At 34.5% G+C, this 13782-nt stretch overlaps 1 protein-coding gene across 1 annotated transcript; it reads left to right on the plus strand.

The window, feature by feature from the left end:
• Positions 1 to 1867: 1867 nt before the first annotated feature.
• Positions 1868 to 7889, plus strand: LOC108999192 (probable serine/threonine-protein kinase At1g54610). Its single transcript, XM_035691996.1, has 9 exons — positions 1868 to 2080; positions 2152 to 3021; positions 3779 to 4063; positions 4305 to 4622; positions 5240 to 5467; positions 6052 to 6152; positions 6415 to 6520; positions 6720 to 7178; positions 7426 to 7889. Exons 2-9 carry the CDS (start codon positions 2602 to 2604, stop codon positions 7606 to 7608), a joined length of 2100 nt encoding a protein of 699 aa, XP_035547889.1. The 5' UTR covers positions 1868 to 2080; positions 2152 to 2601; the 3' UTR covers positions 7609 to 7889.
• Positions 7890 to 13782: the final 5893 nt, after the last annotated feature.

A 13782-nucleotide genomic window follows, 5' to 3' on the forward strand; every position in this document is an offset into this window, starting at 1 on the left:
CACATGCATGGGCTGTTTGTCTGGGGTACATGTGTCACGTAGTTGTGGTACCAACGGACTGGAACTCCTAGCAATCTCAATAGCAATATCTTGGAAAATATAGCTGTACTGTGGTATGATAGAAAATGGTCCTCCCAGAGGTCCTATTCATCTGAATGGTCAAAACAAACCCTCGTTAGACATTAATCACTCAACTAGGTATCTTTATTTTCTATTTAAAATAAATATTATTATTCACTATCTCACATCTCACACTTTATAAAAAACATCCTTACATTTTATAGAAAAGAAATTATAGATATGAGGTGTGAAAGTAAATAGTAACTGATGCATAAAATTATTCTTTTAAATTTCATCAATTTTAATATTACATATTTTAAGTAGTCGATATGTGAAGTCATTTAAAATATATTAGTTTAATAAATGTGAATGATGATGAAAACATTTTTATTTTTATTTTTATTTTAAAGTAGAATTGCTCTTTTATTTTTATTGAGCTATTTCTTTTACCAACCCTTATTCTACTCAATCAAATTATGGAAAATGACAATAAGAAGGAAGGAAAAAAAAATTCTACTCAATCAAATTATGGAAAATGCCAATAAGGAAAAAAAAAGAAGAAAAAAAAGATGGGTATGCATCCTAAAATCGGTGTATTAAAGTAAAGAAAGAAATCATATTCTTTGAAGACTATATTGGCCACATCGAATGATTCACGTTTTTGTACTCCATTCTCTACGTTGACCCACGATAATGCCACCAAACACACAGTCCTAAGATCTCAAGTGTGTGTATATATACACACACGGGAATGATATACACATAATATATTACACAATATATTATATAATAATATTAAAAAATAATGTTATTTTTATAAGATATTTTATAAAAATACATCTCATTTAAAATATAGTTGTATAAAGTGTTGTAAAAAATATTGTGTGCAAATTATTTTCTATATATATATATATGTATATGTATTTTGAGGTTTTTATTTTTCAATCCAAATATGAGTTAAGAAAAATTAGCCAGTTCAACCCTCGTGAATTTGAACAAAAATATTTAAAAAATAAATAAAAAAACTATATGGGTAAAAAGGATTTATTGACCCAACAAAATGAGTCTGTCCTTATCCAAACATGAAACAAGTTCAAGGACATTTCGGACGTGATAATGTTGTTTTTATCAAACCTAAATTGACTTCGATCAGTCGACTCGGCAATAACGATTTTTATTTTTTTATTTTTTTGGGATTTTAGAATCTAGATAATTGCATTTGGGTGAAAACATCTTTGAATTTCGAGAACAATAAATTAAAGCAAAGAGTAAATTACTAATATTTAGATCATACCTTTTGTTATCTAATTTAACACTAGACAAATATTTCATTGCATGTATTCGCAAGATTAGTCTGGATTTAAGTCTTTATAAATAAATAAAAATTAAAATAAAAAACTATCTTAATTCTTAGAAGATGTTATTTTTGGCCTAAGTTTTTATTTTTTATTTTAATCTTTTGGCCTAACTTATTTCCAATGTAAAGGACAGGTAGTTTATTTTATGGTAAAATATCTCTTGTAAAGAAGTTAAATTTATTTTCAAAATTTGATGATAAGATCAAAGAGAAATGTTATATTATAATAAGATCAAAGTTAAATTTATTTTCAATCATTATTTATTTCTATACTCCATATTAAATTTTTTTTATAAATCGTGTGAACGTTTTTTATCATATGTGAAATGTGAGATAATGAATGATAGCGAAGAGAAGAAAAGAATTTTGATCAGACCAAAACAGAAGTGGAAAGATCCAAAACATGGTTTAAAAAAGCGAACTCTTCGCTTGGAGCTGATCAGCCGTTGCGAGAGAGAGGGTTTTGAATCATTCTGTTGACTGAGAAAACAGCCGGCGCGGGCCGTCTGTTAATAGTGGAACATATATTTATATATTCCTATTACATAAATGCATACGCGTTGAACAATCAAAAACCAATCCCAATAAAGACGCTCTTTCCTGGCAACTAAAGTCTATGCCTCTCTCTCCCTAAAGTTCCTAACTTTCAAATGGGTTTTCAAGGTATTGTCGACATCACTGCACTGGGTTTTCTCGTATTTCTCTTTGTTTTTGAGATTAACTGGTCTTTGCAGGTTTGAAGGGATTTTTATTGGGTGAACAGCGTATTGTTTCAGTTTTGAATTTTCAATAAAAATTAAGAAGCTGGGGTTTTTGGTTTCGTGAAAGTCAATCATTCAAAAAATTTGAGGCTTTGATAAGGTTTGGATAAGAGCATGCCAGGTTTATTATATTTGATGTATTGGGTATTGGGAGAAAGCTTGAATTACTGAAAGAAGCTTATATTTGTAGTTGATTATGTGTCAAGATTGCTATTAATGGGTATGGTGGAGAAATGAAATTTCAGGAAGGTTGGAATTGAATTTTAGGAGGAGATTTGTGTCAGTGAAGGAGAAAGGTATTGCTGGCTTACTGAAATCTGGGAGTTTTAGGAAGTTTGTTATTGATTTTAGGAGGAGAATTGTGTCTGTGACTGTGACAAGAAAAGTCTTGTTGGTTAACCGAATTGCGGTGTAAAGTGCAACATGGGTTGCCTATGTACAAAGGCTTCTTCGGCTGTCCAAGACAGAGATAGCCAGGAAAGCTCGATGAAGAAATCATCCTCTTTGAGTAAACGATCATCGGATTTAAGAGTGAATTCTTCCAGAAGACATGATGGAGTAAGGGTTAATGATAGACTGCGATTGCACAGTGATGAATTGAAAGGCATGCGCATTGATAAGAAAGCCAATGGTTCGATTCGGGTTCATGATGATCAGATTATGAAGAGAAGAGAGACGTCTGAAGCCCTGGTGACTGATCACCCGCGCGTGGGAAGGGTACCAAAGGCTACGAGTGGTGAGCAGATTGCGGCAGGGTGGCCGGCATGGCTTTCTAACGCGGCGGGGGAAGCAATCAAGGGATGGGTACCACGGAGTGCAAATACTTTTGAAAAGCTAGAAAAAGTATGTTATTGTTCTTCAATTGATGCTCAATTTACATTCTTGGAAGTCTCACCAGTGGTGTTGACTAGTGAATACTCTCACAATACTTGCAGCAAATGAACATATCCCGGAAAACATCCTTTCATCCTTGATTGCTAGTTTGTGTAGATTAATTTTATTACATCTTTGGCGGTCTTGGCTCGAGTTTCATACTATATTTTCCTGTTTATTTTGAACCTTTTGGAAAAAGTACGAAGAGGGAAAAGGTATGCAGTGGAAAAAGTCTATATTCAACCATCTGATAAAGAATCAAACCAATAGGCCATTTGGATGATTTGTTGATTTTATAAAATCTTGCATGCTTCTTCCTGCCTAGAGAAACCATGTCTTATTATCATTAACTAGAGAATATGTAGTAATTCGGAAAATCTATATTTCCTCAATAATGAGTCTATACTCAAGAGTATACCTCAGTACAGCGTAGGACCACCCAGTACACATGCAATCTAAATTAAAAATGAAAAACAGAAATCCCTTTGATCAATATAATCTTATCTCTATGAAATGGATTGACTAGAATTTGTGTTGTTGCTTCATGAACCACTTCATTGTACCGTACTCTTTTTATATCTTATGTAACAGGAATTAGAATTTGGCTGTCAAAACTACTTTCTGTATCTAAAGTCTTCATCACGATTCTCTATCTTCTTACTGTTCTCTGTCTTGAGATTATCATTCATGATTTGATTTCATGTGTGATGGCAAATCCTTTTTGCAGATTGGCCAAGGAACTTATAGTAATGTTTACAAGGCTCGCGATGTTATCCATGATAAAATAGTTGCTCTGAAAAAAGTACGATTTGATAATCTTGACTGTGAGAGTGTCAGGTTCATGGCAAGGGAGATCATCATTTTGCGAAGGCTTGATCATCCAAATATAATAAAGCTGGAAGGCTTGATCACATCTCAAATGTCTCGCAGTTTATACCTTGTTTTTGAGTATATGGAGCATGATCTTACGGGGCTTGCATCGAGCCCTGGCATAAAGTTCTCAGAACCTCAGGTATCATAAATGACTTTTAGGTTAATCCCAGACTTCTGTTTAATATGGTACTTATTGTTGAGATTTCTACACACAAAGTTTTCTCGGGAGGCATTTATCTTTCACAGCTTTTTGCCCAAAACCAAATATTTTGAAGCTATTTTGGTGAGAAATTTTTATAATATTTATTTCCTTTAGATTGAAGCACCAGTGCCCTTGACTGCTATGATGTCAAAATTCTAATGTTTATTTTTACTGTTAGGTTAAATGTTACATGCAGCAACTTCTAAGAGGACTTGATCATTGTCATAGCCATGGTGTCCTGCATCGTGACATAAAGGGTTCAAATCTTCTTATTGACAATCGTGGCATTTTGAAGATTGCGGATTTTGGCTTGGCTACTTCTTATGACCCTCATCACAGTGTTCCACTGACAAGCCGTGTGGTCACTCTCTGGTATCGACCACCAGAACTTTTACTTGGAGCTTCTCATTATGGAGTTGCGGTGGACCTATGGAGTACTGGTTGCATACTGGGGGAACTATACACTGGCAAGCCTATCTTGCCCGGAAAAACAGAGGTAAAATGATTAGGAACCTATTTTAACAAGTCACACATTATTGATGCCTTCTAGACCTTCTGCCTCAAATTGTTACTATGGAAAGTGAAAATATTGTTTGGAATTACCATAAACTGAAGCATACATAATAAAAAAATAAAAGAAAAAAGATCGGAAAAAGTGAGGGATGGAGAGATCTATCCCTATGCTGCAACCTCATTTTAATTTAACTTGAATGGGAAATTTGAACTTGAGTGCATGTTTTTAGGCTTGTGCAGGGTTAGGGATGACATGGAAATGGAATCATTTCAAATTGCATTTCACCAGTCAAATCCCATTTATCTATCTGGTTTTCGTTGAACTCTATATGTATCTATGACCAGGATTGCTTTTTGGATTGTGCTAGATGATGTCCACCTATCATTTATAAAAATATTGTTGTTGTCATTGTATAATTTGTTTTGCCTGTCCTTCACAAGTACAATTTCACCATACTCATTTTATGGTGAAGTTGTGAGTTATCATGTCTCCCGTGACACACACACACACGTGTAGATCCAGCTGTTCTCAGTTTTCAGAAATCAGCATGTTTGTGCCATGTAATTGGTGCCCTGACTTTATTTCTGTATTTCTTGTAGGTTGAGCAATTGCATAAGATTTTTAAGCTTTGTGGCTCACCTACTGAGGACTACGGGAGAAAATTGAGGTTATCAAATTCAGCATTCTTCCGGCCAACGCAGCCTTATAGAAAATGTGTAGCAGAAACATTCAAAGATTTGCCAGCTGCTGCATTGGGGCTTATTGAGACTTTGCTTTCCATAGAACCTGCACATCGAGGAACTTCAGCTTTTGCTCTAAAGAGTGAGGTATGCAGGTTTTTCTCTGGGAAATGATGTAAAAATACTTTGGTCGATAATGAGCCCTTTAATGATCTGAAACTTGTTTCTGCACGTCCTTCTTTATGGAACACTGAATGATGAATGCAGATTATGTGATTCTAATTTCTTTCTGAATATTTTCCTAATTCTTGCATTTTGGTCTCAAAAGGTTAATTTTCCCATCTATCTTGCTGCCAGAAAGCTTTTTCTCCCTCCACTCTTATCTTAAAGGCCTCTACAATGAAGATAAAGAATTGTGCACTGATAAAAGAGAGGCCAGCCCTGAGGAATACAGAGAAGGGAAAATTGAGCTTAGTTTTATAACTATGTTGGGATTTTCTTCTAAATATCTTTATGTCAAAAGGAAAGAAAGTAGCAATAATATTAGAGAAACATCAATTCTCACTAAACAACCCCCTCCTCCCCCCCGCCCAGTCCCCGAGGAAATCTAGAATATTCTTGCTGTGGATGCATTGTTTCTATTTAATATTGGATGAGCTACCTGTTTCATTTCTATTATTGTGAGGCTTGCAATACTTGTTAGCTATTTTAATTTGTAATTATGTTTACAGTTCTTTAAAACAAAACCGCTGGCTTGTGATCCTTCAACTTTGCCCAAATATCCTACAAGCAAAGAGATTGATGCGAAAGTGCGGGATGAAGTAGCAAGAAGGTACTGTTATAGGTTAATCAGTTAATGTGATAATATAAGATGATAATTGTTATTGTTTTGTACAAAGATGATAACTCACCTCTAAATAAACCTTTTAATTGTCCAGATTCAATTCATAATAGCAGAGATTTGTCAGCAATCTCTTTTCAGGGATTGATGCATTGTTTTCTGCATGCCTTGACACCACCTTGATTTGTGTGAAAGGGGAGGCTTATTTGTTTTCCAAGAGTGGCGTTCATAACTTTTTCATTTATTCTCACAGGCAAGGAGATGTGGGATGCCAGAACCGGAAGGTTGACCTTGAAAGGAGAGGACAAAAAGATTCTCAGGAAATTCCTGCATCAAAAGTGAACTCTCTGTCAATGCAGGTAATGAGAAATGGGACCTTTTATTAGTTCATGGTTTTGGAAATGTTTCGCATCCTGGTTGAAATTAAGCAACATTACTAAAATGTCAGCAAAATTAGTTCATGATGTGCCTCGTTCTATTATTGTTTTCTAGAAGTCATCAAGTTTTAAACTACCAGTGGTTTCTTCTGACTTCTTTCCAATATTATTTCTAATGCAGAGAAGGCAAGTCCTACCCGGTTCAAAGAGCAGAAGTGAATTGTTCAACCCTCATAGGGAGGATGCTGTTTCAGGTCTTCTGGTTGCTCCACCTAAACAGTCACGACCTATTAGAGAAGTGAGAGCAGAGAATCTTCCTAAAAGCATTTCCCATTCAGGACCACTGGTTCATGGGCCTGGAGGGACAAAGTATGGGAAAGAACTTGATTATCCACCAGCTGTTTCAACCGCAGCCAACTTATCAAAATTATCTGGTTTGGTAGCTACTAGGACCATGTTTTCTGATGATCTCCAAGAAAAGCCTGGTCCTTCACAGCCAGATACAAACGAGCGCGTTGGCAGGTTTTCGGGCCCAATTAAGGAATTGGAGTCCAGAAATCAGGATCATGAACGTCACATGAAGTTGGATGGAGATTTCCATCAGATAGATGGAAAGGCCTGTAGTAAAGAACCGTCTCTGGTAAGTTACATGCCGTGCTTTTTTCTTCACTTATTGCTCAGGTACATGCCACAAGTTCTAAGCAACATTTTCTCAGGCATAGACATCCATACATATCTTTTACTCTATCCAACCCAGCCTGTTACGGTTTTCTGTAGTTTCTTCATACTTTGCTGGTCAATTTATGATTTTCTTCTTCTTACTTTTCAAGCATCTCATAGCAAGTCTGGTTATCTAACTCGAGATGCGTTTTCATGTGTCGTTTCAGCATGGTCATGTGCGGGGAAGCAAGATATATCTCTCTGGTCCCTTGCTGAATTCATCAAAAAATGTTGATCAGATGCTTAAAAAGCATGATCGGGAGATCCAAGAATTTTATCGACGAACACGACTCGACAAAACGAGGGCGGATAAAGTTGCTCCTCATGGGAAGCAAGTAGCAGCTAAGTAAAGCTTCATATCCAATCCTTTAGCTTCTGGATAAGCAATGACATCCAACACTGTCATGGATAATCGTCTCCTACTCAGCACATGAATCAAAACTATCTTACTCTCCTTTGTAATTATGATTCTGTTTTTCCTTTTTTTTTTTTTTTTGGAAATTTTTTTAACTTCCCCACACTATATAAAATGATATCAAAGTGTCATTGTTTAAAGTTATCTCCTTTAAGTGCTACCCGACGTTGTCGTGGTGTTGGCAACTTTAAGTGCCACCATATCTTTCTCTCTGTCTCCATGCCTCTTTTGTTTATGCTTTTGTGAAAACAATTCTAGTTTGTTATTTTTTATGGGTAAAAGAATTTTATTAATACGATAATAGGCATAGTCTAAATACACAGGAATATATGCAAAAGAATAACTATATCCATCCCCAGCAATTCAAAGCCTACCAAAGCGACAAATGGAAATGTAAATGAACAGAAAACGTGTTTAAGGTAAAGTTGGAATCATTCAACATGGACTCCAACTAATATATATATATTTTTTCTCTAAGCAAGCAAATTCATAGATAAAATACAAGATTCAATAGGGTGGGTGTTCCCAATAATCATCTCAAAACAAACAAATGCAAAACTAATGAAAAAAAAAAAAAAGGATCTAGAGCCAAAAATTGACTCCCACCCATTTTTCACTAAAGGAAAGTCGTTTGAAGCAGTTTTTGTATAATCTGATAAATAGACTATTAGATTGCGACTAAAAGTCGCAGTAAAATGGTGTGTGCTGCAGCTTGTTTGTCTGGATTGGTTGTAAGAGTCTTCCATGACCACTTTGTCTTGATCCTCAATTAGGAAAAATAGGAACATAGGAACGTAGCAACTAGAGGATGTGTCGATACGCCGGCATAAGACCTTCATTGTCTGTGGTGGCACATGTGGTTCACACGCCACTCTAGAAAATAAGGCAGTGGTCGGATTTGAGAGATCTGAAGCCACTGATCCCAGTGGTGCAGCACGTGACGACGACAAGCTCTCTCTGGGGCAGCGGTGCGTGAAACTCATGCGCAGCATGAGCCAGACTCACGCGCCGCTCTTTTGAGCAGTTTTCTTTGACCATTTGACAAATTGGCAGCTGGAGAGGTGAGTGATGGTCGTAGGTGGCTAATAGGCAGTAGATCGGCGCATGTTAGTTCTACAGACAGAAAGCAACAAAAAAAGAAAAAAAAAGTTATGTACAACTCCGACGCTCGCCGAATAAGAGGAGGGAGGAGCTAAAGTTCTAACCCGGGCAAAGGAAATTGAAGGATCCTGACAGTTAGGTAGAGTGAAAAACCTTCTGCTTTTGTTGAAATTTAAGCCAGTGACTCCAACTAATAATTATTATATATATATATATATATCTATATATATAAAGTGTGTATGAGACATAATTTATTGTTTTAACATTTTTTTTTTTTGTTAAAGTTAACGGCAATATATATCTCTATTAATGGCTTGTTGTGCATTAATATATATTGTTGTGCGTGCGTGTGCATAATGGCTCTCCAACTTCTTGTGCGTGCGTGCATAATGACTTTGCAGGTAAAGCATAAAAAAAAATATATATATATAACTCTATTAAAACAAAATGATAATCCTAAGGTGTAGAATGTATTTCTTCGAACATTTAGAATGAAATACTATAAATTAAAACTTTTAAACATTTTAATATATATTTATATCTTTTTAAAGTTTTTAATAATATTTTGAAGATCGTTTGGTTAAAGCACTGTAATAAAATATAATGAGATAAAATTATTAGAATATCTGACTATCTAAATCATAAATTTCACAACTTAATAATCATAAGTACCAAAATTTTATAAACATAACCACAACAGTGAAATATCCTCAACGAGGTTATATAGTTATCTAGCAAAATATAATACAAAGCCAAAATATATAAGAAAAAAGAGAAATAAATCTCATTTGATTCAAAACATACCATTAAATACTATCATCTTGATGATTCAAACTCAATCATCTTGATGATGCAAACTCAATCATCTTGTTAAAATATTGATTGTAGTAGTTAATTTGTTTGTTAAAGTTTCTTTGTAATATTTTATTAATTATATTACTTGTATAAAAGTTGAAGTAATGTCTTCTAAGCTATATATGCCATTAATTATTTTTATAAAATAACTGTTTAATCTAATTAGATAAACTTGCTTTGTACGTTATTTTGATCTAATATATATATATATATATATATATATATATATATATATATATATATATATATTCTGTCAGCATCGCTAGCTATTTCGATCACGTCCATACAAATATTCGACGACTTTTTTTTATCTTTTAGCCCAATATTGGGGTTTTGTCAACAACTTCTGCGGAAGAAATTCAGAGTTGTACAGAAGCTTTAGGGTGCATTTCATTTTCATCTCTAACCATGTGGGGTTAGGATTTGCCATTTGTCCGTATTTGATTGTCAAACTTACGGTAAAGATGCATTAATTGCATTTTTTTTTTTTTTTTTGCGGCCAAGATAATTAGTATTATCAATGGAAATAGAAATAGATAAATAGATGGTAAGAGTAGGAATGCTCGGTCAATAATATGAGATGAAAATTTTATAAATAGTAATAAAATATTTTTAATTAAGATGTTTTATTTAATTTTAAGAAATGAGAAAGAAAAATTAAATAAAAATATTATAAATTTAAAATATTATTAAAATATAATTTTTTGATATAAATTTTATTTTGAAATTTGAAAAAGTTATATTTTTTTTTTGAAAGTTTAGAAAAATTGTAATGATTAGATAATAATTAGATAAAAAAGTTGAAAATTTGAAAATTTGAAATTTAAAAGTGTTTGTACTTGAATAATTGGCTAGTTTGGATCTTAAACTCTTATCAACTAATCTCATCAAATAATTACAATTTTTTCAAACTTCAACACAAAATATAATAAACAATTCAACTTTTTCAAATTTTAAAATTATAATAATATTAAAAAATAATATTCTAACAATATTTTATTCAACTTTCATCTCAACTCAACTCAACATCCAAACGCAGCCTATTATGATAAATTTGAAGATAGATGAGATAAGTTTTTCAAACAAGTCCTGAAAGAAAACATACTCATTTTGGATTGGATATCGGGTGACTTGCACCCGAAGGCAGAACCACATACCCCTATGTAGGGCTACGCATAATGGGCAGTAAGCCCGATCTGTCCGAAAGACCCGACTTCCGCAACCCGTGAAAGACGGGTTCATCAGGTCAAACGTATGCTACCGGGTTTTAGAAAAAACAATCCATCGAATTCGTCGAAACCGAAAACACTACCCTTGAGACATAAACGCTTTTAATTGAAGACGAAAACCCTATCTTCTCTCCACTTGCGAAACCCTAGTCACTGTCGCCGTTTGCCATCGTCAGTAGCAAAGGTCATCGTCATCGCCGGTCGCAGAGGTCATCGCAGAGGTGCGTTCTCTCTCGCTAGTTTTCCATGAATAAACCTACTTAGTTTCCAGATTTTGGCCTTTAAAAGTCTTTAAACTTCGTCGACTCTCTCTCTCGCTCTTTTGTCTTGGAGGTAATCTCTTTCCTTCCACCCAATACCCCAAGCCCTCTTCTCGTCCACCATAAATTAAATTCCTTAGTAGTTGTCTTGGAGCCCCCGAGCCGAGAGAGAAGCAAAAAAGGATGAATTTTTTTGAGCTTGCTATGCAGAGAAGAGAAGAAAAGAGTCTAGAAGACGCTCTTAGACATTGCTGTTTACAGATCTGCTTCTCTGCCTTCAGTGCTCGAGCTAGACGCTCCGTTTACAGATCTGCTGCCGTTGCCGCTATTGCTGGTGTTGGGCAGGTTGAGGCTTGGGGATGCCTCACCTTCTCAGTGAGATATTCTCCTTCAATCCCAAGATAACTTCTCCTTCCATGCCTTAACCTGAATCAATTTTCGTTTCTCTTCTTTTTTTTGAAAAACATAAGTTTTCGTTTCTGGAAGCATGGAGAAGAAGAACAACTTGTTTTTAAAGGTCGGGTCATACGGGGTTCGACCCGATTTTATTTTGTTTGGGTTGAGTCGGTTCGGGTTGGCCCCTTTTGGTGAGAATTACGGGTCGAGTCGGGTACAATCCCCACTTTACCAGGTCGGGTTGCTGGCCTACCCCTATGGGGGCTTCAACCTCCAAAACTTCAAAAACAAATGTAAAAGAATTTTTTTTTGAGGTATATTTACAAATTAAATTATATAAAAATTAATTTTGCTCCCCCAAAAAGAGATTTTTTATTTTTTTTTTAGAATTCTGCCTCCCAAATTTAACTTCCTAGTTTCTGCCTATTGACCTCAGTGGGCTGGGCTGGTTGATTAAATTCTTTGTATATGCAGGGTTAGTTTTGGAAAAAATTCGCATATATATACCCACGGCCCGCACATTAGGAATAATATTATAAAAGCCTTAAAATTTATGCCCACTTTTGGAAAAAAATATATACCCACTTCTTCTTCTTCTTCGCCCACTCTAATGTTTTGCTCTTTACCACCAAGTTTGTCACCAAAAGTTTGTCTTTGTGAATTTGGTCTCTCTCTCTCTTTAGTTTTTTTTTTTAAGCTAATGAAATCTAAGAGAGAGAGGTTATTGAGAGAAAATTTATATTGCATTTCTTGTTATGATTACAATGAAAACCTCTGTTGTGAGAGAGAGCGAGAAAAGTGTAAAAGAAAGAAAACTAACATAACTTGGTTGACTTATATGTTGACTCTACGCGAAATTGAAATGAATTCAATTAAATTTGTATTCAAGATGATGTGTATATATTATGCACATTCATCTTGGACAATAGGGAAAAAAAGGGCATAACCCAAAGGCTTGGTAAGCATATTGGCAACTTTATGAGTTGAAGAAAAATGAAGAGTACAAAGAACCCCAATTTGCAGCTACTCTCTTATGATATGACAGTCTAACTCAATATGTTTTATTATCTCATGAAACATAAGATTGACAGCTATGTGTAGTGCAACTTGATTGTCACAGAAAAGTAGTAAAAGCTAAGGATGTGGTTGGTGGAGATCATAAAGTAAAGAAAGAGTCCATGTTATTTCACATACATCATATGCCATTGATTTGTGCTCAACTTCAACAGATGATCTTGAAACAATCTTCCATTTCAACAAATGATCTTGAAACAATTTTCTATTTCTTAGATTTTCAAAAGATGAATGAATCTCCAAGAAACACCCAATAACCATAAACAAATATTCTAGTGTCAGGATAGCTAGCCCAATTAGAGTCTGTAAAGGCTTTGATAATGAATAGGAGAAGAAACTGAGAAAAAAAGACATTGACCTGGTGCATTCTTGATGTACCTTAGAATTCTTAATGCTGCTAGCATGTGTGCATGACACTTAAGGAGCATCAAGAATTGACTCATATATGTAATTTCTAGTCTAATATTTGTAAGATAAAGCTATCTACCAATAAGTTTCCTATAACTAGAAATACCTTCCAACAATTCACCATATGATTTGCTAACTTTACAATGAGGATCCATAGGAAAGTTTGCTGGTTTGGAACCAAGTAAACTAGCATCAGATAACAATTATAAAACATATTTTCGTTGCATATAGAAATGTCCTTTTTAGATCTAGCAATCTCCATACTCAAAAATATTTGGCAGGTTTGAGATCTTTCAATTTAAACTGATCATTGAGAGAAGATTTAATTGAATCAACAACACCCATATCAATACTGGCTAAAAATATATCATCTATACAAACCAATAAGGCAACAAATGAGGTACCCTCTTGCATTGTAAACAATGAATAATTTGATTTTGACTGATTAAAACCAAGTTTGAGCAGTGTTGAGGTAAATTTGGAATTCCACTATCAAGAAGCTTGTTTTAGGCAATAAAGTGATTTATGCAATTTACACACTCTAGTGTCCCACTTTCGAAGATAACCGGGTGGTAACTTCATCTAAGTCCATACAAGAAAGCCTTATTGACATCTAGATGAATAAGATGCCAATTGTGTATTACAACTAATGATAAAAAAAAAAAAAAAAAACAATGCACTCCATTTTAGCAACAGGAGAGAGAAAGTTTTAAAAAAAACCAAGACCTTCCTTGCCTTGTATCTCTCAATTGAACCACCAACATTATACTTGATCTTATAAATCCA

The sequence above is a fragment of the Juglans regia genome, chromosome 1 (genome assembly GCF_001411555.2).
Source record: "Juglans regia cultivar Chandler chromosome 1, Walnut 2.0, whole genome shotgun sequence".
NCBI classification, from domain to species: domain Eukaryota; kingdom Viridiplantae; phylum Streptophyta; class Magnoliopsida; order Fagales; family Juglandaceae; genus Juglans; species Juglans regia.

Coding starts and splice junctions, on each gene's coding strand:
- LOC108999192 (XM_035691996.1), top strand. CDS start 2,602: ATGGGTTGCCTATGTACAAAGGCTTCTTCGGCTGTCCAAGACAGAGAT. Junction 6,521..6,719: donor TGAACTCTCTGTCAATGCAG/GTAATGAGAAAT, acceptor TTTCTAATGCAG/AGAAGGCAAGTCCTACCCGG. Junction 7,179..7,425: donor GTAGTAAAGAACCGTCTCTG/GTAAGTTACATG, acceptor GTGTCGTTTCAG/CATGGTCATGTGCGGGGAAG.